The sequence below is a fragment of the Poecilia reticulata genome, chromosome 19 (assembly GCF_904066995.2).
Source record: "Poecilia reticulata chromosome 19, P_reticulata-male-v2, whole genome shotgun sequence".
Classification (NCBI taxonomy): domain Eukaryota; kingdom Metazoa; phylum Chordata; class Actinopteri; order Cyprinodontiformes; family Poeciliidae; genus Poecilia; species Poecilia reticulata.
The window spans coordinates 23,610,210-23,636,792 of record NC_088848.1 but is presented as its reverse complement, the minus strand read 5'-3'; the positions used below and the strand labels follow the sequence as shown (position 1 = coordinate 23,636,792).

General features: G+C 39.9%; 1 protein-coding gene across 1 annotated transcript in view; it reads right to left on the bottom strand.

Annotated features, from left to right (window-relative positions):
* Positions 1-22,219, bottom strand: part of fasn (fatty acid synthase) — a 38,589-nt gene extending 16,370 nt beyond the window's left edge. Inside the window, exons 1-21 of the mRNA XM_008438171.3 lie at positions 21,675-22,219; positions 17,740-17,867; positions 17,020-17,172; positions 16,761-16,934; positions 14,754-14,954; positions 14,502-14,624; positions 13,976-14,091; positions 13,689-13,823; positions 13,028-13,487; positions 10,653-10,840; positions 10,377-10,566; positions 9,122-9,216; positions 8,292-8,426; positions 6,365-6,568; positions 4,989-5,104; positions 4,674-4,849; positions 4,391-4,582; positions 2,500-2,580; positions 2,219-2,401; positions 1,259-1,438; positions 249-452 (exon numbers count right to left, since the gene is read on the bottom strand). Coding sequence (XP_008436393.1) covers positions 249-452; positions 1,259-1,438; positions 2,219-2,401; positions 2,500-2,580; positions 4,391-4,582; positions 4,674-4,849; positions 4,989-5,104; positions 6,365-6,568; positions 8,292-8,426; positions 9,122-9,216; positions 10,377-10,566; positions 10,653-10,840; positions 13,028-13,487; positions 13,689-13,823; positions 13,976-14,091; positions 14,502-14,624; positions 14,754-14,954; positions 16,761-16,934; positions 17,020-17,172; positions 17,740-17,866 — 3,433 coding nt within the window. The 5' untranslated portion in view covers position 17,867; positions 21,675-22,219. The remainder of the gene's footprint in view (positions 1-248; positions 453-1,258; positions 1,439-2,218; positions 2,402-2,499; positions 2,581-4,390; positions 4,583-4,673; positions 4,850-4,988; positions 5,105-6,364; positions 6,569-8,291; positions 8,427-9,121; positions 9,217-10,376; positions 10,567-10,652; positions 10,841-13,027; positions 13,488-13,688; positions 13,824-13,975; positions 14,092-14,501; positions 14,625-14,753; positions 14,955-16,760; positions 16,935-17,019; positions 17,173-17,739; positions 17,868-21,674) is intronic.
* Positions 22,220-26,583: the final 4,364 nt, after the last annotated feature.

Sequence of the window (26,583 nt, the reverse complement as noted above, 5' to 3'; positions counted from 1 at the left end):
GCCGGTATCCTGCACGTTTTAGTTCTCTCCCTGGTGGTAGTAACAACCTTTTCAGCTTGTCAATGTTCCTCTTAGGCCTTCTCCCTGGTTTAACACACCTGGATCAAATGATGGCTGGATCATTTGATCCAGGTGTGTTAAACCAGGGAGAGAACTAAAACATGCAGGATGCCGGCCCTCGAGGACCGACTTTGGACACCCCTGAGCTACACCATCACGCAAACAGACAAATATTATACAGTTTCTACCTTTGCAGAGGTTCAACTGCTCCATCAGGCTCTGATTGGTTGCCAGGCATTCTGTCATCACATGCGGGACAAACACAAACTCCTCCAGGGTCGGGGGGCTCTGCTGCTGCTGTCTTCGGGGGGCCACAGTGGCGTGCAGACCAGAGATCTGGACTCCGCCAGCAGCAATACTGTCCAGGCAGCGGCTCACATGGACGTCAACAGCTACAGCAATGAAACAGTTAATGACAAACTCAGGTTTCAAGAACTCAGGTTTCTCTTCTGTCTGGAGAGAACCAGGACATTTTCTGGTTGACTGACTGGTTTGATTCATCGACTTTCTAGAGGAGTTAAGTACTTAGAAAGAAAGAAATGTAATTATACATTCTCATGAGCGTTTCACTGGTTTACACGAATACATCCATCAACAAGCGAGGCAGGCAGGGAATAATTGTAGAACTTGATGTGTGTCACATGTAAGTATCAGCAGTAAACCAATAATTCACCTCGATTACAGATGATTTATTGGTTCACCTCTAATATGAAGAACAGGGCTAAGCATTTATTTTTTTATTATAAGAATTTTGATTTATTGTTGTCTCAGTAAATTCCAATTAATTATATTTAACCCCCCAAAAACTATCCAGCTTATCATGATTGCCATTTCTACTAAATTCTCCACTGTGTGTTCAATGATAATATAACTAAATATAAATTTGAAAAAATGACCAATTCCAGTTACTGTGTGCAGTTCAGTGATACAAATCACAGTTTTTTATGTGTCAGGTGTCCTAAACAGACAGATTACAAATGGGAGTGTTTTTCAAGAGCAGTATTTGTGTTTGTGATGCTGTGATTTCTGAGCCATGCAGTCACAGCCTAAAAACATGTAAAACAAATTACCTAAAAAACAAGTAAGAAATGTTCTTCAGATTAGTACCACAACATATTGTGATACAATGTTAAGTCCATGTCACCACCCGTAGTTAAGACTTGAAAGCATTAAGTTTGAACATAGCAGTTAAACTCACCTTGCAGTTCATCAGCATACTCGCACACTTTGTCCAGGTGGACAGCAGGATCGATGCGTACTGAGCGGATTCTGGTCGGCAGGCGCAAACTGCGACCTGGTAGCCCGACCACCATCATCTGCAGCATGGTGTCCAGAAAGGTCACCCAGTTTCCTGTCCACTGCAGCTTTCCATTGTCTCCTGAAAGCAAAGAGATCAAACATGATATGGTGAGGTACGCGGTGGAAAATTTGATTCTCTACCATCTTATTAACATTTGCAGAATGAACTTGTCTAATCGAGCCACAAATGTTTCTCTAATCTTCTGTCCACGGGTAAAAAACTGTGGAGCCAAACCCTTGTGCCCAGCATCCAATATCCAGAACGTCTTATATGTCCAGGATGTCTTATATGTGTTCTTGCTCCAGCAAACCTAATTCAAATGAGTCCATTATTTCCTCATAAATCCCACTAGGATTCTGAAGAAATCTGCTCATGACCAATTCATTTAAATAAAGTTTAGCAAAGGGTTGGGAAGCACCAATAAAAGACAAGAAAGCTGGGCACAAAGACTGAACAGTCCAAACTGGATATAGTTTGGTACCAGTGCAGGTTTATTGTATGGATGGATCTGCCACCATTGATATGGCCCGCCATCTCGCCTGCAACTGTGGTCTTGTCATGGATTGGTTGAGATGTCCTTATTAGAGGAGGAATCCATAAACCAATCAAGAAATGCAGTTTGTTGCCAAACAAATCACTTGTGTGCACTATCTGGCTTTGGTTGGCTCGTACCATGAGGTTGCTCTAAAACACGGGGAAGAACCAGGATGGGCTTAAGACAACTCTGACCCATCTGCTAGATCTTTATGGCAAATTTGAATTTATTTCCACCACTATGCTTTTATTCTTAAATTATGTCAGTGTATCACAAAAAAAAACTATTTATAAATCCTAAAGAATGCTGGCATGCTTTTTTACCTTCACTGCTGGACTCCAAGATGCCTTGGAAAGCCTTTCCATAGTCGTAGCCACGCAGTCGCAGTTCTTTATAGACGTCATGTGACTTAAGTTTCATGTTGGAATCATTCTTTTTGTCGCCTTTCTGATTTATTTGAACATGGAATGATTGAAGGTCTGCATCCTCAAGGATGTTTACTTTACCTGAAATGAAATGACACGTAAACCGCAGAAGTAAAAGATTTTCATTGTGTGTATTTGCTGTAAATATGAAACACAGCAAAGATGCAAAAAGTTCTCACCGCTGACAACCAGGTTTCCATTCTCAGAAACCTCAAACGTATTGGTGGCTGGCATGAGGTGCACCTCCAGCTGAACAGAGCCTGCAATGAAAAGAGTTTTGAAGATGGTAGATTTGTCAAAATAGCCGACATTTTGACATAAGTGATACAAAAAAATATCTACTGTATTTTCCGCACTATAAGGCGCACCTTCAATGAATGGCCTATTTTAAAACTTTTTTCATATATAAGGCGCATGGAATAGATGCTACAGTTACCACCCGTCCCAATTTGTTCCGTTCTATACAAATGTGGATGTATAATAAAAAAGAAGAGGTCCCCGAGTACTTTGTATAGTAGGCTTCCCCAGTCAATGTTTCACTCACGGTGTTAGTGTTGCGAAATTGTGCCCAACTGCTTTGTGTGTAACACAGACCAACCAACACGCTGCCGCCGCAGTCTCTGTCTCTCTTCCCCCCCGGCTTTAAATGTATAGGGGCTGGTCCCTTGGTAACCGTAGTCGAAGCACCCCGGATGAATGTCTAAAGCCACTTTGTTCACATAAAGAATATCAACAAAACAGTCCGACTCCGGTCAGCGAGGAGAGCCTTCCGCGACTGGGCCGGGCGTGGGTGGACGATGGTCACCCTTCTCCGTTCGCGCACAGCATGTTGGTGGAGAACGTGGTGCTAAATGACCTGAAGACGACCTGATTATTAGGTTGGTAGGTAGATAGGTCAGTCAAACTTTATTAACAAACCAGTTTTTTGACAACTATCCCAGCATGCACCGCGCATGCTGGGACCGTAGTTGCTAGACCTGTTGAGGCTCAATATTGGTCTGTTTATAAGGCGCACCGGATTATAAGGCGCACTGTTGGCTTTTGAGGAAATTGAAGGTTTTTAGGTGCGCCTTATAGTGCGGAAAATACGGTATTTTTTTCAGTTTTAATTTGAATTTGGTCCACAAACACTAAGGCCCTCCCGTTTTACAGCACCTGCAGCTAGAAGTTTGAAAGTTTGTGGTGATCTCATTGTTTGAAAACATAAAATTAAAAGCATGGTTTACAAAATTGGTGAAGCTTCTTAAAGATGACTTTTTTGAGGCAACCCAAAGGTAAAAAAAAGCTGATTTCTGCAACAGTAAACACTTGAAGCTAATGCTATGTACTTAGCAGCATCAATGTGGGAATGAATTGATGAAAGGTCAGCTTATAAAACTACTTAAACTTAAGAGTTTTGTCTTTTTTTGTCTTTGTCTTGTCTTTTTTTTTTTTAACTCAAAGTGAAGTCAGCAAAACTGAAAATAGTCTGGACTCTGTATTCTACAAACCCTGTTGACTCCAAGTCTTCACCAGAGAAAGTAGGATCCTGAATTATCAGAACACACAGAAAGGGAATGTGGCTGTTGCTGGATACATGTGAATGAACCAGATCCTTGTTTCCACTAAAACACCTGTTGTTCAATATATTCAACTAAATTACATACTTCCATCAAGGATTAACACTTGCAGTGTTGTCTTGTCTATAGAGGAAGGGGACACTTTAAAGTTATGCTTACTCAGTTTAAAAGCTAAGTATAATACTATTACGTAAGCTATGTTTACTTAGTAGTAATATCCACAACTTATAGGCCTTATGCTAATTAAGACAATAAAACACTCTTTTGATTGTGTCTTATACTCTTACTGACTACAGTCTGACTAGAGTCTCCTGATGTTTATTAGGTTGTTATATGGCTTAATAAATGATTCATCACTACTGAAAATGGTGCAGAACTGAAAAGAGGAAATTACATTGAATTGGACCTTGTAGTACTGTCACAACCCTGAGACACAGTGAACAGCTTAACATGGATAAGTGGGTCATTAATCCATGACTGGACTCCATGCTGAGCCCTGCTGGTCTCTCACCAGTCTTTGGCAGGATGGTAGCCCTGTGGATCTTCACATCCTCAAAGCTGATTGGAGTGGATTCCATTACAATCCCACGACTCCTGACCAAAGTGCGCCAGGCCAGCACAAGGTAACCCGTTGCTGGGTAGAGAAAGCGTCCATCGATGCAGTGTTCAATGAGATAGTTGTCTGATGACTCAGAGTTTATCTCTGTTTCAATAAGAGAGACAATGGTGAAAAAAAGAGTCATAAGAAATCTGAATGAGCACACAAGCAATGAAGTCAAAAACTGTATTTTTACCGATATTATAGACGGCAGCAGATTTAGATCCTCCTGAGCTGTGGGAAAAATGTTCTACTTTGGGGATATCCCAAACCTGGGAATGGTCCCACTGCACTAAAGGAGAGATCATTGGAGTGCCAACTGGAACGGGACAGCTTACCACCGGGTACAGGCTGTTAGCATCCAAGTTGATCCTAAACAAGTGCAATTAAAAGAGCTCAGACCAAAACAATCCAAGGTATGAGAGCAAAAATTAGGAGGCAGAAAATAAGCTCAAATCCAGAAGTCATACTAACAGTAAAAAAACACAACATGTTTGAGGCATTCACTCACCCATTCATGTAGATTTTGCCAATGTTTGAGAGGAAGAACTCAATGTTGTTAGCATGGCCTCTCTTCATTAAAGGAAGGATGGAACATGTTTGCTTCAGGCTGCGCTTAAGGATGGCCTAGGAGGAAAACATTGGTTTAGTTATTATTTATACCTGTACTAATCCAAGATCAATCAATTTAGAAAGTAACGTATGCCATGTATACTGGTGTATTGAAGTATTTTTCCTGTTTTGTATTGAGCATGTATAGTGGGTTCAGTTATGTGGAAATCCTGGTGTTCTGCTACTTTATACCATTGTCTCTTACTGTATATGTTTTTACATATAAAAATATCAATATACTGAAATGAATGCTCTATGACTACTCCCAGTTTCTGTCTTTGTCATTTCCAAAACACTCCACGGCTGCTGGTTTTTTGCAGAGGTCAATTAGAGTATGCTCCAGTGCTAAATGTGTGGGAAGGTGTGAATTTTCCCATTTTCTGTGCCTCTGAAACAAAAGCCTTAGATAACAGTGTTTGTAGCCATTAGCTTGACCATTGTTGAGGGAGAAAAATTGTCATTCAGGAAAAGAAATGTCTGGATACCGGTGCAAAGAATATATTTACTTTTTAAGTGTGAGTTTAAGGGGACAGAAATATGTGAAAATCAGGTGTGATGCAGTGTTTTAGATAAATTCAGCCAGCTGGGTAAGAGCTGACAGGACGGGGCATTCAGCAGATAACGGGTTCTGGTCAGTTTATCTGTTGCCACTCTGACACACAGGCATGCACACACAGAGTATGGTTTTCTTGGTGCATACTGTTCAGAAGGGTGTCTGGATAATCTTATTTGATTATGAAGTATGAGTAATAGATTATCTATTTGGGACACAGATCAAGGATGTCATATTATGGATTGTATAAGATACATTAGAGGACAGGAAGATGTATGTTTTTGATGAGGGAATAACATTATAAGACATTTAAAGCTCAAAAAGTCAATTTTAAATAATACTGCCCCTTTAAGAATATTTAGGAATTAATATTTAAGAATTTAGGATTTAAGAATATTAGGTTCAACACCTAATTTAAAGACATAACTACTCTTCTTTTAAAAGGTCTCAGAACACATATGGATTTGATTAAAACTTTTTAAAAAAGCAATGCATTTATAGTAAAGCTCTGCAGGAAGCAGTGACCTCTTTTAAAAATTATTTATTATTTTACACTTTATTTACCATCAGTTAGGAACCATTAACTGGCCACAAATATTCAGGACCCCATCAAGTAAAAAGCATCAGCAATCTAATCCCCTTTTAAACGTCAATCTACTACAGACAAACAGAGCATGAAGCTGTGATAATTGAATACCGTATTTCACATTAGATGTTAGTACCTGCAGCAGAGCATGAGGTGCGATCTCCACCACCACAGCGTTGTCAGGCACCAGACTGAGGGCCTCCTGAAACAGCACAGGGCTCAGCAGGTTGTTGACGTGGTACTCAGCTGAGCTGAGCGCAGCCAGAGGAGAGTCCCACTCAGACTGAGGAATGCTGGTGCTGATCCACCGAGGGGAGCGCTGCCGTGGCTCCTTGATCACCTTTAGCATCACAAACAACAGTAGATACTGGTGTGAAACACACAGACTGAGAACCAGTTAATGAATAAACCTGATACTGGTGAGAATCATTTAAAGTACAGTATCTTATCGAGATATAATCAGAAAACATATACTAGCATATTAGTGCCATTTTAACTTATCCTACTGTAAGAATGAATTATTACATTCTCATACATCTACCAATGTAAACCAGCAAAACTGGATTTATTTTGCATTCAAAAATTTCTTATTGAATAAGAAATGATATAGAAGTCAGGTAACAATTAGGAAAAATCATCATGAGCTGGAATTAAAAAGGAAACATTTTATTTATAAAATAAATGTATTTCCACACATTTACTGAATGTAACTTAAATAACAAGTAACAGACACAGAGAGATGGGAAACAAAAGCTAAAACTACGTCTATTGACAAGGATCACTCAGGATTTGGACACAATAATAGACAAATATTCAGCAATTCAACTCAATTCAACTGATTAAACCCCAGGAGCTCTGAGGTTTTTCAAAGTTTCCAAAGACTTTGTGTGAAAAGGAGTCCTATTCCTTCTCTAGTTTCCAGCTCTCACTCTGAAACAGAGAAGACCAGAGTTCAGAAAGAAAACCGGGTCCAGTTACATCTCACTGGACACATTCAGTCTCACTGTGACCAACAACACAGGTCCGATTGTCCTTTGATCAAGGTCACCCGTTGGCCAGAGCCAACGGGTGACCTTGGCTCCACCTTCGTCTTTTGAGATGGAGGAATATTGGTACAGGTCCTTTGAGTCGGCTTTGGGGACGACGCCACACACCATTGGACCGTCCCAGAACCACTGGGTTCTGCTGCAGAAATCAACCAGATAAAGAGAAAGTCTACAAGGATGGAAGAAGTCTCTGGCAGAAACAATACGCAGCCAGGACCGGTCCAAACTACCCTGGCAGTCCATTTCACATCAGGGACACCAGAGCAGTCAGCAGATGGAATCAGACCAGATGTGTGTGAAGTAACGCTCAGATAACTTTATCAACAAGGAGACCTGATTTTCTCACCGGACCAGGAAAACAGTAACGTCTCAAACATGCATTCAAAGATGAAAGTTAGCATTGTGATTATAATCTGATTTAAGGTTTAAAATGATTCAATTCAGATTCACATCATTACAGGATGCATCATATTCAGTTAAAACTATAATTAGTGCTTCAATTGGTCATTGTGATTCAACTGTCCAGCTCTGTTCAAAGGAGCAGAGCAACAATCTGTGCCTTAAAGGACAACTAAACCGAAAATCAACTTGTTTTGCAGGCAAACTGTCTAAATTAGTCTCTATGTTGTTGTGCAAATGTTGACAGTTTCATATAAACTTTTTTAGTTCTGCAATATTTTGCTGAAAATCATCACAGTGCTGCCAACCATGGGTTGAATGGTGGTGACCGCAGTTGAATTTTCTTATTGATTACATTTGTAATCAATATAACATCCGATAGATTCTCAATGGCGTTATAAAACACATATGCTACTCGTACTACAGTCAAGTCAGTAGAAGAAAAAAAAAGATTTTTCTATTGCAGAGAAGAGAACCCTGGAGGCTGAACAACATGACCTAAAGATAGCTACAACATCTCATCTCATAGGTGCCTTAAAATAACAGGAAATGTGTTGTGCAGTTGCTCCAAAACAACTTAAATGTTGCATTCTGCTGACTTCCAGCGAGGCTGCGTACCTTCTTCAGAGCAGCCAGCAGGTTAGGAGCGATGGAGGCCATGTAGTGGGAGTGGAAAGCCACGCCGGCACTGCGAACCTCCTTTGCAAACACTCCTTCTTCTTTTAGTTGTGACACAAATGCACGGACTTCTTCCTGCAGACAGACACACACACCATTAGTTAAGAAAGACATCCACAGGCTGCTAGATTAGCATCTTCTTTATGTAGCTGTTATACATATTGATGTGGAAGAAATTCAGTGATCAAACAGCAGGAAGCAGCATGATTTCAGTGGCACAGGGTTGGTTTATGATTCTGAACTGAAATCATTGTCATTGCCCTTTTTATTATGTTAAATTCATTAATAAAAATATTAATGAAAATTAACAGGAACAAGGTGCTTCTCCATTGGTTTCATGCCTTTCCTTCTTCTTACAATACTGTTACACTCTTCAACTTGAAAAGCTCTTCATAAATAAAGTTTGACTGATACATGTCTCAGTCTTAATCTGTGAGCTGAGAACCAGTTTTTGTAAACTTGCACAACGCTGGTTTCAGCCTGTCTGAACTTTCTCCCATAAGCGCTTGCAAAATGGTCCTGGAACTGCAGTTGCGGCCAGAGGTCAGACCTTCAGTCTGAGCGCAGGAACATCTCAGAGGTTTGTTTGCTACCTCTGAGAACCGGTGGAGGACTGGAAATGAACCAGTCCTCCACTGGTTCGGAGGTGAACAAACTCGGCACACTGACATTGGAATATGTTGTTCATTATAGCGCACAAAAGCAGTCAAATATAAACATACAGAAGAAAATCAGCATTAGAATCGTGTGGGGAAAAAAGAAAGCCTAACCTGAGGGCCTGAGATGGTAACAGAATCCTCGGCATTGTGGCAGGCAGGAACGACTCCCTTAGGACACTGAGCGATGCACTCCTCCCAGGTCAGCCCTGGGAAGAACGGGAGCTTTACTCAACTGTTAAATGTTGCTAACCAAATCTGACCACCATGACAACATATACTGAGATCTTATTTTTCTCCCATATGGAAAACAAAATCTATATTTAATAGTGCAGACTGAAATAATGTTATTTACAGTCTTAATTAAAACCTCAAACAGAATCCATAATTTTGAAACATCAAAGAGATTCAACCCAAAAATTTTAATCTTGGGCAAGTTGGGTCACATCACTGCCATGTTCTGAAAAATAATCAAACATTAGATATGTTTAATGTTTCCAGTGTAGTTCAGTAACTGGGTAGCATCCAGAGGGAGTTAGGTAAGGTTCTGTTATGTAAATCGTCTCTCGGACAAACGGCTCTCCATCGTGTGAAACTGCCTCCTGCAGAACTAAAACTGAACTCTGAACGGCTGCAGCTGAGCTTGAAGCTGACCGGCTTATTAAGAAGGATCCAGTTGTCTGATGTTCCCGGTTGTGCTGGAAGTCCTTATTGTTCTGTTTTGATGAGTGTAATGTTTTTTATTTAGTTTTGAATTTTAATTTTAAGCCAATAATCATATTTGTTTCATGGAACCAGAAGCTCAGCAGAGGTCAAATATTGCAAATTAAAACTGAATATTAACATCCAAGTGTATGGGATTCGTTAACACTCGACACTATAGACATGCATCCCATCCATCCATTGATCCATCCAATGATCCATTCAATGATCAATCCGTTGATCCATCCATTCCATCCATCTACTGTCTTCCACTTATCCGGGGTTGGGTGGTGAAGCCACAGTTTCTTTAAAAGCTCCTGGTCTTTCTGAAACTATTCCTACAGGAAGTCGTCACAACATAGCTTCTCTATTAAATGTATGTACATTAAAAGCAGAGTGAAATCAGAGTTCAGTTCCTTGTTTGTATTAACAAACTTGGCAAATAAAGCTGGTTCTAATACTGTCATGCTCTTTAAAATGAATAAGAATCTTTTTGTAGTTAGTTTTAACCTCAGTAAGCTTTCAAATGTATCCAGATTGTTTGTTTCTACCAGGTTTAAATCTCAGTAATTTGTGCTTCCGCCATCATTGTATGGGTTGTTGTGGAACTCAATCTCTCTCAGTGGAAACATAGACAATAGACAGAGCTTATAGCTAGGTTCCTTACCAACTGCAGCCATGCCTCCTGGAGGTAGGTCGGCCACTTTGATGCAGTGGCCTCTCCAGTAGGCGGCCAGAATGGCCTCGCTGTGGCTGAAGGAACCATCAGCGTATCCGCAGGCCAATTCTCCCACAGAGTGTCCTATGATGCCATCAGGCTGAAGACCCATCTTCCTGAGCAGATCGATGAGGGCTATCTGTAAACACCATGCAAAAACACAACACATTTTAGAGCTGCTGCTCGCAGTTCACACACTGAAGGAGGAGAAAGGCTGTACCTGACCTGTATGGCAGCAAGACCAACGAAGGCGTTAACAGTGTCCTCAAAAGTGGCATCATCAGCTTCACTGAGCAGCCGAGACACGACCAGGCCAGTGTCCTTCAGGGCAACGTCAGAACGCAGAATGGACTCTCTGAAGTCCGCCAGCTGCAGGAGACTGCGACCCATACGTGCCCACTGGGTTCCCATACCTGTGGACAGATACTAGTCTGAATTCAACAACTACAATAAGCAAAAACACCCTGTGTGTATCAGGGGAGTTCAAATAAACTACAAGTCTTTTCTATTTTTTTCTTGTGCTGAATCACACTGAGCTTTCTGCACCATCATGGACTAATCAGTTAATTATGAGCAGTGTTGTATTGATAGAGGCAAAACCACAATATTTTCTTGGGGGGGGCGGGGGGTGGGGGGGGGGTAAGGTTGGGACCACTGTTTACTCAGAGGGGGGCAACAACTGATTGGCACCACAGCCATTTTAGAGCACAACATCTGAATTCTCCAAATAATTTTCTAAAGAGAAAATATTTTTTGAAGTGAATAAATATACATCGATTTTCATAAACACTGAGTTCCTTTAAATCAAGGCTAAAAGCCCAATTGTTTAGAGTTTGACCCATATTTACTGGAACATTAACAATCTGATAGATTTAATGTGATGATTTTAATGATAGAACTCGACAAAGTGTAATGTCTGTTGCTGGTTTCACAACTGGTGGCTATATGATATATTACGATGTTTTTATGTTTCATGATGTAATGCATGTTGATCTCCCTTGTGCTGAAAACTGTTATACACATAAACTTGGTTAATTGATATACTGTGTAAGTATATATCACTGCTGCCACCAACTGATTTGGAGGGGAACTGATTCAGGTTTTTGTGTGATGCAAACAACTGAGCCATTACAAATCATTTCCCAACATTTTACTCCAATGTTTCAGTGTAAAGTATGTGGTATCCTGTACAATTCAAGAGGAAAACACATTTAAAAAAATACGGAACCAATGTTTTGATTCTGTTTCAGGATTCAATCTTTGGAAGCAGTCTGTCATCATCTCTTATTTTGACTTGGTAATATTTTCTCACTCTGCCTTTAAAAGTTCTTTGGGAGAGTTTTGAGTTTTCTTTAGAAGAAAAGACTTTTGTTTTACAGAACTTCTTCTTAGTTTAAATATGGAGATTACAGAAAATTGTAGACTCTTGTAGGACACAACCTGATGGAAAATCTCCAGTGTTGCTCTCAGCAGCCTGGCAGCTCCCCCGACTGGTTTCAGTCTTGTCTTTTCAGTAAGTTTGGAAAAATATTCAGTTTTTATAATGGCACTAACTCCATTTGTTTGACTGATTGTGACTGCCTTCACTGGGGAGGATGTATCACTTTGGCTTCAGCGAAAGTATGCAAATGGACAAATATCAGAAGGATTCTACAAGAACTATATTTCAGGTTGATCACTGCAACTGATCACAAGTGTAAACTCAAGAAGAATGATTCTTAAAAATGAATCAAAAGCTTCCGCTGTTGAGGAAGCTTTTCCAATAAGGTTGTTACCTTATTGGAAAAAGTGTTCTGTTTTTGATGTGAACGTTCTGTAATTTGCTGCAAGTCTTGCTCAAGATCCTCTTTAATATCAATGAGATTATCCTGGTGAAATAAAGCTTAATAAAATAATAATAAAAGTAGAGGTGTAAAGGTCTCACCTGTGTACATCACAAAAACCTGGAATTTTACCAAGGGTGTGTCTACTTTTTAGAGTCACTGTATCTTCAACGTTCCTTGAGAACTAACCAATCACAGCTGGCTTCCTTCCAGACTCCACATCATTACATAATTCAGTAGATTTTTCTACTGGAGCAGCACCTTTCCACAACATGTGCATGCACAGTCGTTTTACAAAGGCTACCTTACTAAACGGGTTTGTGCGCACACACACACACACACACACACCCATGCATACACACACACAAACACAAACAGTCACATTGTTGTATGCTGGACAGTTTGTGTTGAGTTTGTTTATCAATGGTTAATGACTGCTTTGCAGTAATAAGTTAAGTTAGACTAGCGTCCAACTTAACTTATTAAGTTTTCGGTTGAACTGCTGGAACTCAAAGTGTACATTAAGGCAAAGGTTTGATGGTTTTGCCTTTGTTTTCACTAGATGTACACATCCTTTGCATTTCTGTATTTTTTACAGATGAAGTTCTGAACTCTGCGCAAGCAGGAACAGTTTTTGCACAGGATGGTTACTGATTATGATGGGGTACATTAGTTCTCGAACACAGCGACACTGGTTTTAGCTAGTGCAGGAATGTTGGGTTAACATGTTAATACTTGTCTGATTGCATAACTAAATGAACGTAGATGATGACTCACCAGAACAGATGTACCACAGTGGTCTGGCTGAAGCTTGCGACAGCTGAACCTCCTTTATGTCGTTCTGAGACCCGAGAACAACGTAGCCCCTGTAGGGCATGCTAGCAGCCGGGATTTCTGACACTCTGCTTAGCAAAGACAAGAAGTTTTCATCGCTGCTGTGTTCCTTCCCCTTCTGGATGACCGCGTTCACTGCAGCCTCGGTACGGCCGCACACCGGAAGCATTCTGGGAACCGTCCGTGGCGTAGGTGAGTTTGTTGGTTTGCTAGCTGGGCGAAGAATGACGTGAACATTGGAGCCACCGAATCCGAAAGAGTTGATCCCTACAATGCCCCCACGAACGGGAATGGGCCGGTCGACGACTTGGACCCGACCGTCAGTAAGGGCAGGAATGTCAGGATTAGGGTGAGTAAAGTGCAGGTTGGGAGCCCAAACGCCTCGCTCCAGAGACAGAACCACCTGAGGAAAAGATGAAAACATCTGTGACTGCAGAGAAGACGACAACACTTCAGAGTTCCTAGACCAGGCTTCTTATCAGCACAAACACAGGAAGTCAAACAAAAAGATTTGAGAAACCTTTGTTTGGTGTCTCTGACACTGATCAGAGGCTTCCCATATCAGTCTCAAGGCTGACAGTAAGAGGTTTTCTGATTCGCTCACCTTTGCCAGGGCAGCCAGACCTGAAGCAGGTTCTGGATGGCCCATGTTGGATTTGGTGGAGCCAATCAGCAGGGGTTCTCGCTTTGCCTGACAGAAAACACTGACGATCCCATTCACCTCCTGTGGGTCTCCGACCTGCAAGCAGACAACAGAGATGCAGCAGAGACAAGATAATCCTTGTGAAATTTTCTAGACAGATGAGAAAGAAACAGTGTGTGGTGATGCAACATCTAAACAGATTAGGAAGATGAATGGTGTGTTTATGACACCACAAGCTGTGTATTGACCTTTGTTCCAGTGCCGTGGGCTTCGATGTACTCCACTTGTTCAGGGGAAACATTGGCCTCGTTATAGAGAGAACGAACCAAAGTTTGCTGCATGTCACCCGAAGGAAACGTTACACCTGAGGCAACAAGAGGCCAATTAGAAAACCAAAAAGGAAATCTGGCAAATAAGTGGACTCAACATAAATGAATACTCTAAGGAACTTTTAATTCCTTTAGCTAATTAACACTACAATACAGCACACAAACTGGCACAGAACATAAAACTAGTGGTTTGTGCCATAGTGTGTGTATGGCTGTTTGTCCTGTGTGTCTCTATGCTGTGCTGTAATAGACTGGTGGCTCTAAGATTTGAGAAACCTCTGTGCTTTGAGTGACTAGATGAATTCAGTCCACTTACTAAAAGCATTTAAATCATGAAGCTCTAATAAATTGCCTTTATTCCTACATCAATGCATTTTATCCAGTATATAATATTACAGAGAGGCCAAATCTTCTAAATTTACAGACTTTTGGTGGGTCTACTGACCTTGTTCTTTGTATCCATCTGTATTGTTGCCAGCATTGATTACAGTTGCATAGACTCTGTTTGTTGCAGATCGCTTGGTCAGCAGAACTGCTACTGCTGCTTCAGAACGACAGTATCCATTTCCTAATTTATGAAAAAAATTATGAAAAGACAATGAGTGCAGTCATACACTATTCACTTGAATTTGTAAGAATGACTCATCTTAATTATGACTAACATTTTAAAAATATTTTTTGGGCCACATTCGTCTACCTGATGCATCAAAAGACTTGCAGGTCCCCTCAGGACTCAGCATCCCCAGTTTCATGAACTGGACTGAAGTATTTGGCTTAAGCAGCAAGTTGACTCCTCCCACCAGGGCAGCATCGATGTGGCCCTGCCGAATCGCATGAAAGGCATTTTCCAGAGCCACCAGGCTGGAGGAACAGGCTGTATCTATGGTAACGCTTGGACCTGGAGGCAATGACATAAAAGTGAATCAACAAAAAAGGGGATGCAAAACCTGAATAGAATAGGGTTGAAAAGACGTAACTTGCCACCATCAGTGTGTGAATGAATGAATGGCTGAATGTAGTGTGAAGCACTATTGGGTTATCTGGACCTGATAAAGTGATATACAAGTACAGGCCATTTGCCATTTACCATAGACATATCCTTTACTGTCCCTCAGAGGGGAAATTCAGGTGTAGTCACAGCAAAGTAACAGGACATCAAGTCTTGTATATTCACACAAAGATAAAATAATAAGAATATTTTAAAAACTAAATGAAGAAATTAAGAATAATGTACTACAGAGCCATGGCTGTACAGCGGCGAAGTTGGTAGAACTGTTCTGGGTTCAATTCCCGGCCCCGGTCTTTCTGCATGGAGTTTGCATGTTGTCCCTGTGCATGCGTGGGTTTTCTCCCGGTACTCCGGTTTCCTCCCACAGTCCAAAAACATGACTGTCAGGTTAATTGGCCTCTCCAAATTGCCCCTAGGTGTGAGTGTGTGTGTGCATGGTTGTTTCTCCAATGTGTCTCTGTGTTGCCCTGCGACAGACTGGCGCCCTGTCCAGGGTGTACCCCGCCTCTCGCCCGGAACGTTAGCTGGAGATAGACACCAGCACCCCTCCCAACCTCACTAAGGGACAAGGGTGCATAGAAAATGGATGGATGGATGGGGCTGGATTTAGGGGCTTTTCTTCAGAGCCCCTAAAGGAACATTGAAGAAAAAAGATGCTATCTCATGCACACAAGTTGGTATGTGGTGGCACCACATGCGGACCAGAAAGTTTACCTTTTCATTTTTTCTTTCAATTTCCCATTAGGGTCTCCATAACATACAGTACGGTAAGGGGAAAATTACAACATAAAATACTGTGCAGTTATTAAACATAGCATAGTCTGATCCAAAGGAATGCGAAACTGAATAGGATCATTTCTAAAACAGTACCAGGAAGAAGAAAGGTTGCGTAAAAACTGCATTATTTTCGTGTATCTGTCTCTTTTGAAATGTACATGAGTAAAACACACACATAGAAGTTAAAGGCGAGCCACTGCATCAAGGCTGTGGTTGTGTTAGTCAGCATTCAAGTGTTGTAATGTTATTCTGTTGTGTTAAAATCAAAAAGATCCAGCAAATATTTATCTAAAATAAAGCAGTACATCATGGTGTTCTGAACTCTTCTTGACTGGAAGAGTCAACAGACATAGAAGTCTACAATGATCAGAACTGCAGTTGGACTGTGTAGTGAGGTATTCAGATTTTATCATGGCTGATGAACTTCATAAACTGGATCAGATGCGTCTTCAGGATTTTGCCGTTTGGCCACACAATATTTTCACAGACGGCTTTCTGTCATTGTAATTCTGTAATTTTTATTAAGTTGCTGCATTTCCTGGAAAACATACACACTGTATATATGATTTGAATATCCATCCAGATGAGGCCCGTTTGTCCGATTAAAATTACTTTTTGTAAATATACTTTAAGCAGCCAGGTCTTAGACGTACTTTTCACTAACTGCCTATTTCTGTAGTAAACATTTTTTTTATTGGTCTGATGGAATATTCCAATCTTAAATGTTGTGTTTTCATGAACTCTGAGCAGAAAATTGTAATTAACAGAATCAAAAACGTGAACACATCAGACAGTGTGGAATTAATCTATATAATGTGTTCCACTCAGTGATGGAGTTATTGAAATAAACATAGTAAGCCTTCAGTAATATTCTCATTTATCGAATGCGACTGTATGCATAGTGTTGGCCACACATACCTTTGAAGTCGAAGAAGTAGGAGAGTCTGTTGGCCAACATGGCGCGCTGGCAGCCGGTCATGCTGTAGCCCAGCAGCTCCTCTGGGTCTCTGCTGAAGGCCTCACCGGCTTCAGCGCCGCTCACACCAACATAAACCCCCGTCCTGCTGCCGCGCATGCTGCTCGGATTCAAACCTGTTGGCAACAGGTTTTTTAACAATGACAACTCAGTTAGGCTTTACAATTTGGATGCTGTTAGTAGTTCACAGTGTTTACCCACCTCCATCCATAATAGCCTCGTAGGCGACCTCCAACATGAGACGGAGCTGGGGGTCCATTGTGTTGGCCTGCTTGGGGTGAACTCCAAAGAAAGCTGCATCAAAATGACTAATGTCCTTCAGTTTGCCATTCCTTCTGGGTAGGCCATACAAACCTTCGGAAAAGCAGAAAGACTACAGTTCAGTTGAGTCCGAACTGCGTTTGATGACAATGCTGAAACAATTTTACATCAAAGTAAGCAATTTACTAGAACATATTTTAAATGTGGCAAGCATCAAAAACATGTTTTCAATGAAATACTAATGAAAATATTTAGACAATGTACACTGTGTTCTTTATACTATTTGAAGATGTGGTTACCTGTAGAGGGAAATGGTCCAGTAAAGAACCGACTTTCATAATAAACATCTGATCTAGTTCACATGAACCTGGTGGAGATGCTGATCCTCCAGCAATTTTAAAATACTTATAATGCATCAATGAAAATACAACTGAAGAAGCACTTGAAGCATGAAATCCACCTGCAGCTGATTTCTTTTCAAATCTTTTCATCTGTGTATATTTAGATTTAACACATAATTGAATTGAATTACTAATAAAAACAATATATATGTGAAATGTGAGAAAAACAAGTTAAATGTTTTGACTGGACAAGGTGCCGTCCAGCTGTAATTTATTACACCATAATTCAAACCCAGTGATTCCACATTGCATGTCTAACCTGGGGTCCACCGCCGGTCATCCTCTGTCACCATGTCCACACCATTGATGAGGTTTTCCCAAAACTCCTCCAGGTTGTCAGACTCTGGCAAGCGACCTGATATTCCTGCTATGATGATCTCATCCATCCTGGATTACGTTAAACACAGAAAAGAACACAGCAGCATGTTTAGTAGAAGAAAGTGACAGTAAACTCATTTAAAAAACAAAACTTTTCATTCTGGACAAGATGTTTGCCTCTTGGTGTTAATCTGGGAGCTTATTCCATGTGCTCTACTTTTAGAACCTCTAGAAACCATTAATCCAATAATCTGAGAGGGAAGGGAAGAGTTGGTTCTGTTGAGTCAACATGTCTACTCATCAGTTATCTCCATGCAGTAGAATCACTTGCTAGCCCCATTCATATAGTCTAAAGTATTCCCTCAATACTTTAGACTATATGAAGACTTTAGACTATTCTTTTGACAGGTTTGTCTTATTCCCCAAGACAAGCCTGGGGAATAAGAAGTTTAAAGCAGTATGTCTATTATCATAAAATAAAATAAATGTTCTAAAATTAAAAACAAATTACGATAATAACAGAGCGTCAGTCAGAATGAATAATTATCAAGCAGTCAAACAGTAATAATGGTTATAGAGTCCAACAGCTACAGGGACTGAGTATCTGTTGAACTCTCTTAGAACGGCTTGAACATGTAGAAATCAAGCAAACAGCACTAAGCTGGTTTAAATCCTGTGTCCCACAGATTCCAGTTTGTTCATGTGAACAACAAATCATCTGCATATACTCCAGGGTTCTATGTGGAGTAGCACAGGGCTTTGTTCTTAGACTAGTTGTTTTTGCTATATGAGCCTTTTTGCTTTAGACCCCAGTAGGTCCTGACAGAGTAAACCTGACAAGATTTATGGGCAGGTTTTACATTTTTAGGTTAATGGACCTAGACCTAAAGTATTGATGAACAGCCATGTAAATTTCCTCCCTGGTCTGAAGATTTGGAACAGGACACATCAGTACAGTGTTGTAAAAAAGTGCTGGCATCAAACAAAGCTAACATTTTGATAAGCACACCCTGAAGAAATATAAAAAGCTGTAATTGATGTAATCATGAATGTTGCTCTCTTTTAGAAAATCCTGCAGGAGAATGTCCAACCATGAGTACAGAACCTAAAGCTCAATCTCACTGTGGTTCTGCAGGGGCAAAAAAATGTCCCAAAGCGCAGTGGCAAGGGATCCAAAAATAACAAGGAGCACAAAAAACAAAAATGAACTTTTGGAGTGGCCTAGTCCACAACTTTGACTAGGTCAGACTTTGATTCAGTATTCGAATCCAGTGTGGCTTAATGAAAACATTTCTGTAAAGAAGAGCAGACCAAGATTCCTCAGAGATAATGCTAAAGACTCTGTAGTTAACCGAAACTGTTGATGTCAGTTGTTGCTGCTAAGGGTGACACAACTGGTTATTAGGTTTATGGGGAAATTACTTTTACCCAGAGGGACAGGTTGGTTTGGACAGCTTGTTTTTCTAAATAAATGAACCCCTTGTTTGCTGTTTGTATCTGATCAAGTTCTCTTTGTCTGATTTTAAACTTTTTTTGATGATCAGAAACATTTAATTGGGACTAAGCAACAAAAACAGAAGAAATCTGTAACACCAGTAGTGTCAGAGCAGAATGACAAACATTCACAAATCCATTTTAGCCATTACACTGTAACACTTTAATGAATAGAAAGAGAGATGGGCTCTAAGACAATTTAACAGCTTCGGTGCCATATCCAACAAACCCAGACCACACACCAACAGCACTCACACTGAAAGGAAACAGCAGCTATCCGCTGCCCATAAAGCTCAGTTCCTGAACACAGTCTGAACTGAGGCGGTGCTGCTTCGCTCCAGAGCATGCCATAACAGGAGAAGACGAGTCAGCAGCTTGATGAAAACAACGACACAATATCGATCAATGCTGAACTCAGTGACTGCTCTTCAGGCAACGACAGGTTCTTCGAAAAAAAAAAATTAAATATGATGAAGTTCAATAATTTACTCAGTAATTTAAGAAAGCAAAAACACTCCACATAGAATGAAATATACCAAGTTTTTATTTCTTTTCATTTTGATAATTATGGCTTACAGAAAATAAAAAACCCAAAACTCAGAATCTCAGACAATTTTCTTTTTTTTTTTTTTTAGAGCTACCTGTATATCAGCCTCCTCTACTATCTGATAAGGAGAAACTGCTGAATAATAACAGGAAGCCAGCTTACTCAAATTCCTGATTTGCTTCCCCACAATCCCCACAGTCATCACACAGTGAAGCTACTGATCAGGAATATCACGTCTGCCATGCGCTAAATGCTGCTCAACACTGTGAGTGAATTATGCTTCATTTACAGAACTGTCTTATTAGTATGGCATCCAATAAAATGTTTTATTTGGTCATTTATGAAATGTCACTGAACTGAATGCAACATCAGTTCATTTCACACAAATATCACCAATTCCCAACAACAATCAACTTCAGGAATCATACAAAGCAAACAGGTTCGATGTTAAAATGGATTCACTTCAGTCCAATTTATTCCAAGACAATCCAGTAAAACATATGGATATTGTCGTTCAAAAGCAAAACTTTGATGCAATTCTGAGTCCTGGGAAAGTCCAAGGAAGAGACCTCTAAGATCGCTTCTAAGTTTAAAATGCCGACATCTTCTCTGATTGTTGACGATGAGCACTGATGTCGTGGCTGAAATATGAATATAACTCATGTGTTTACATCTATCGTCACTAGGATTTTTTATGATGTATTGTGTGAGCAGACTTACTTGTCAACTTAATTGTATTTTTTTTATTTAATGGAAACACTACAAATGTGAAATGTTTGTTTTTTTTCGAAATCAGCAGAATATTAAAATATGCTTTATGATGTATGATATTAGTAAATATCAGTTATTGGCCATAACAAGAGCATTAAAATTGGCTATAGATATCGGCCCAAGTTTTCATATTGGTGCATCCCTTATAACTGAAATCAACAGAAGCAGCTCTCAGCATTTCCTAGCCCCACTTTGTTTCTCAAGGAGCAGCTAAATAAGTGATGGCTCTGTCCCCAACGTCCCCCTGGGAGAGAGAGCCCCCCCCTTCTGACACCATACTCCACACACACACGCGCACACACACGCGCACACACGCACACACACACACACACACACACACACACACACACACACACACACACACACACACACACACACACACACTGCCATGATGAACAGTATTCTGTTCATCATGACTGGTATAACAAAAATATTTAGAGCAAAAAATATAAAGCTGTTTAATAGAAAAAAGCTTTCTTGAATCAGTTGTGTTTAAAGTATGTAGTGTAATTTGGATCCATTTCTTTATTGTGAATTAGCACTATATGAATAAACTGAACTAACAGGCCTCATTAGATAAATTATCACCATTTGCAGAGCAAAAGCAATAAAAACATTAACTTATTTTTAATTAATAAAAAGGTCCAACAATCATAGACAAATATTTCTTTGACCCAATAATTAAAGTGCTAGGCTTAGTGCCTAGAAAGCCAGTGTGCCATCCATGTTTAAGATGATACAGGGAATCTTTAATAGTGCAGTCACTTCTTCCAGGAACCTGATCAGCCAGACCTGATCCTGAAACAACAGACCGGTTGGTCAAGCGACTGGAACGTTTAGATGGAGGTATTTAGAACTGGAGTCACTGAGTGATGCCCAACACATTCTCTCTTGTGGTTAGTTATAAGAAAAACAAGCACCAATCGATCGTCAAACTTTTCAAATTCTAAGCTAAATTTTATGTTTATCAATTCTAATTACTTGCATTCCAAGCTTTTTTAAAAAGTGACGCAGCAACATGAGAGAATTAGAGCCTATGCCCTTTGGAAAAGCAGAGAGCTCACCTGTCTCAGACTCTTCTTCGGGTCCCAGTGCTGAATTCGTTCGGAAGGCAGTTCAGCTAGGTCTCGTCGGTAACCGGCTCCTCTCCTCAATGTTCAGCCCCCGTGCTTCTTTCCCTTTTTTTCTCTCTCTCTCTGATGAATATAAATGTGCTGTATTATGCCTGGCCACGCCACATGGGCTGACAGCCGCTTGACGGTACAGTCCAATGAGAGAAGAGGCAGAGCTTCTGGATCCAGCCAGTGATGGGAGTAATTCGTTGGCCTCCTACGTATCAGGAAAAAAGATGTTAGCAGGGGGGTTACTCCAGGTCAGACTCCTCTTACTTGTCCCGAGTCACTTTGCTCCAACTGCCCGAAAATATTACGACACTATAAGCAACGTTTTGGCTTAACGAAAACAAACAAACCGACTTTCTACTTTTTGAATAATTGTTCAAATAATTATCCTAGATTTGGTCAAGTGATTCAAGAAAAACTGATTTTAAACCATCAAGACTTCACATAAAAAAGCACTGGTTTAACGCCAAGCAATTTATTATCTCTCATTTACGATCTTAAAATTAAATGATGCATAAGTACAAACGACTCCACGAGACCGGTATTTTTCACACGTTGATGTCAACAATGAACTATTCTACATGACGTCTGACTTGACCAATCACGCAGCGGAGGTGTGAGGGTTTATCCAATCACCATAGAGAGGTGTGTGACTTTCGGAGATAAGGTGATTACAAGGCAGGGCCAAATGTTGACGTCACCTGCAGCTCTCGCGTGATCTATTTGGGTTACTGGAGTTCATCATTTCGGCCAGGCTTCACCAAGAACCCACTTAACCCGGCTACTGTGGTAATACAGAGATAACAAAGGCAAACTCTATCTTGCTAAATAGATAGTAAAACAAACAGATAGCGACACAGGTCATGTTATTTCAGGAACAGGTTGTATGCTACGTTTAAAATCAGCGTAAGTTCATGGAAATTAAATTAAAATTATACCAACATAGTCTTGTTCTGATTTTCTTTTTACTACTCTGAGAAAATATTATTGCTTTTTGAAAGAGGTTCATAAGAAAGAGACTGTTGACTTCCAGCTATCCTGTAAAGCCACAATGCAGTTTCAGTATAAGGACTCATCAGAATGCAGTAGGGCTTTTCTTCCCATAAAAGAGTTTAAAGGATGTAAAAACTCCAGTGCCAATTACCCTCTCCACAGGACAGCCACTGGTGTACTTGACAGCATGTACAATATTTCCTTGAAGGGTTTAGCTTTAAAGGTATTAAAACAGATTGTCATCCCCACATCTAATGTCTAACTTAACTAATGGGAAGAGGGTAGTTTATGTTAAGTCAACTTTTTTTTAACTTTTGTATTGTGTTACAATGTTATTCCCTCATCATAAACATATCTGGAACGTTGCTTTGATTCTTTCGCACATGTTTGTGAATTCCATGAATCTCTCATGGCAACCATTCAGGGGTGCCTAAATAATTACTTATACAAAGCGTTTCCTGTTTTCACAAAGCTCCTCCTTGGAGCTGCAGTCTCAAGCAGAGTTTCCATCTCACAGAAGAGACACGTCCCCTTCTCAGCTCCTCCAGACTAGCAGCAGCAGCAGTTAGTAAATACCTGGCTAACTGCTGCTGAGGTCATCAAACAAACTACTTCTCAGTTCAACGCTCCGAAGAATTGTAGTTAATGGTATAATGAGATGCATTATTTGGATGATGTTCTGAAGGGATTTATTTAGTAGAGCAGAAGCTTTTTAAAGAAACAGAGGCCTATTTCAAAAAGTCAAATTGCAAGATCAGTATTTTTATTACAACTGAAAGTATCATAGCATTGTGCTATAAAATGGGACTATGTCCAGAAAATACCTATTACTGCCCCTTTAATTATTTCATTTTCATTGTTCAATCTTAAATTATCCTAATTAACTTTTTTTTCTGGCATTAGTGGCCTTTATTTGCTGTAGATCCAACAGAGTATGGGTACAGAGAGAAAGAGAGAAGATATGCAGAAATTGTCTCAGTCAGGAACCCTGGTCCAAATAAAGGGCTGCTGCAGTACTGCTGCACCACAAACCGACCCCCCAATATGAGCTAATTTGAACTAAATATTGCAGTCTAGTCATCTATCAGCAGAGTAACGAACAAAGGACTGAACACCCTTGAGGGGGGTTTGAGGCTAGTTTGATGGAGCATAAATTCTTCCTGCTGAGATGTATTATTGGTTGTGTTTCTGCCAACCAACTCTATTCAGTTATAGAGGGATGTTTAAAAACTGAGCTGTGAGCTTCATTGTAAGCTGCAGGATGCTTGTTGGAGATACACAGTCCCAGTTGTTATCTGTGAACTGAGTGACATCATAGTTTATTTGACAAGAATTTTGCATATTAGTAGCATTGATGAAAATTCACCAATTAATCAAAAGGCTATTTTCAAAATCAAGATAAAAATACAAGAAATTAAACACATGGAACATGATGTTCTTAGTTTTGATGTGACAGAGCCTCCTTTAGCAGCTGGGTTACCGTGACCATGGAAACTGAGCTAGAGGATGGTGAAAATAGTGAAGTAGTTTATTCCCCCAAACATGACTTAGTCTCCAAGAAATATATAGTTGAAGCTAGAAGTTTACATACTGAAAAAAAGACACAAAGACCTTTTTTGTCACTGATGTTAAGTCTGACCAAACTTTGCTTGTTTTAGATAAGTTAGAATATTGTATCAGTTATATTTGTACTTGCTAAATTCCACAATACTAAGACAAAGAATATGTCAGTAGTTTATTTATTAATGTCTTGAAAATCTGAAGTTTGCATATGGAATCATCATTGCAAGGAATTTGCAGACGCTTGAATTTGACATCTTCATCTGCTCAAACAATTATTTACAAGTATAGATATGATGGTAATGTTCAACCATCATACCTCAGGAAGGAGATGAGTTCTGTGTCCTCGAGAGTAACATGTTTTGGTCCAAATTTTTCAAATTGACATCAGAACAAAAACAAGACCTTATGAGGATTTTGGCTAAAGCCAACAAGACAGCCTCATTGTCCATAATAAAAGTCCTCTTGTAATGACATGGGCTGAAAGGCCACTAAGGACAAAAACATTACTTCTAAAAGAAACATAAAATGCCTGATTGTACTTTGCAAATGCACATGTAGACAAAGACCTTCATTTTTGAAGACGTCATCAGGGCTTTTGTCTTTAAGACATATTGCAGTCTAAGTAACTCATTGTAGATTTAGTGAGGTCCCTGTTTGTTGAAGGAAGATATTCTGTATTGTCTCTTCATATTATCCAATGTACACCAAACACTTGTCAATATCAAGAGAAGCTATTTACCACTGACAAAGAGGATGTGACAAAGAAACTGAGTGCGGGCTCAACTGAGACATTTTTTTAAAACAAATTTAAAGGTGAAAGGGTCATAAACAAGCCTTCCAATACAATCGGCTCTGGACAGGAGTAACGTCTGACAATGTTTAAAATTGTTATTGTACAGATCACAACTTAACGAGGAGGCTTTTCTGTTGAACACCTTTAAATTGCTGCAGTATCTGCTCACCCTGTTTCATCATATTGTGATATCTCTGTCTGTTTACCAAGTATTACATGGAGCAACAGTCCAGAGTCAGTTGGTTCAAGCCCACCTGTGAAGTGAGTATGAGAGTGCATGACTGTCTCATGCTGACCCTGTATCAGACTGATGATCTGCCTGTGGTAAAACCACCTCTTTCCTAATGACTGATAGTCCCTTTGCCACTACTGGTCAGGAGACATAAATCAACACTCAGTTGATCAATCTTTCTCCTGCATTTAATTACCATTGTAGAAGATTAAGATAATATGATCTTAACATAACTTCTACATGGAGAACATGTCTAATTGTCAGTATTGATCAGCTTCCCAATTCTTCTTCCCTCTGTCCTCTTTTCCTCAAGTTCAAGTTTATTTGTATAGCACATTTCATCAACAAGGCAGTTCAATGTGCAGTTCATAAAAACACAAAAATACAAAGTCATAGAATGCACAGTCCTCCTCCTTACTACCTTGCAAATCTTCACATTTGCTTTCTTTCTTACACTTTAAAATACTATTTAATAGGTTTGCTTCACGAGTCATGTTTTGTATTGTGCTTACAGGAGGCACAATACAGACACCTTTGTGATGCATATATATATATAAGATAATTTGGTAGTAACATTTTAGTTTTTGGTCCTCTTTTTCATGTAACTATTTTATTATTATCTGTTCCTTCATATTAATGGACTAATTTAAGTCAGACTCCCCCCATCCCTACACTAGAACACTGGATGTGTTCCTGAGAAGCTGTAGAGAAATAACTAGTCTAAACCTCTAACATGTGGCTTGGAGCTGGACTTCCATGTTTCAGGTCAGTGTTTGTATATTTCCCCCCGGTTTATGATTCCCTTTGTTTCTAGTTTGTTTCCCTCTGCTGCTCATCATTCTCCTCTCCTGGCCGTTCCACATTCCCCTGATTAACTCACCTGCATTCAAAGCCATTCTCTACTCAACCTATTATATAAGCTCCCCGATTTTCATTGTTCGTTACTGGTTCCTCCTGTTATTCTGCCAGTGTGCCATGCCCTGTTCTCCTTGTCCAGATATTTTGTTTAAACTATGAAACCTTTACTTTACTCCTCTTGAGTTCCTTTTTGAATTTTGGTTGTGATTTTATCTTATGCCACGCAAAGCAAATTTTAGCTATGAAATAACTCTTTGAAGAATTAATTATCTTACAAGAACATTTAATTTCCCATTGGGATTAATAAAGTATTTTTGAATTGAATTGAAACTGAGAAGTTCACGTCAACAGGTTTTAGGATTTATCTGTTCTTTGTTTGTGTTTGTCATGACCCTGGTGTGTGAGTATGTTTT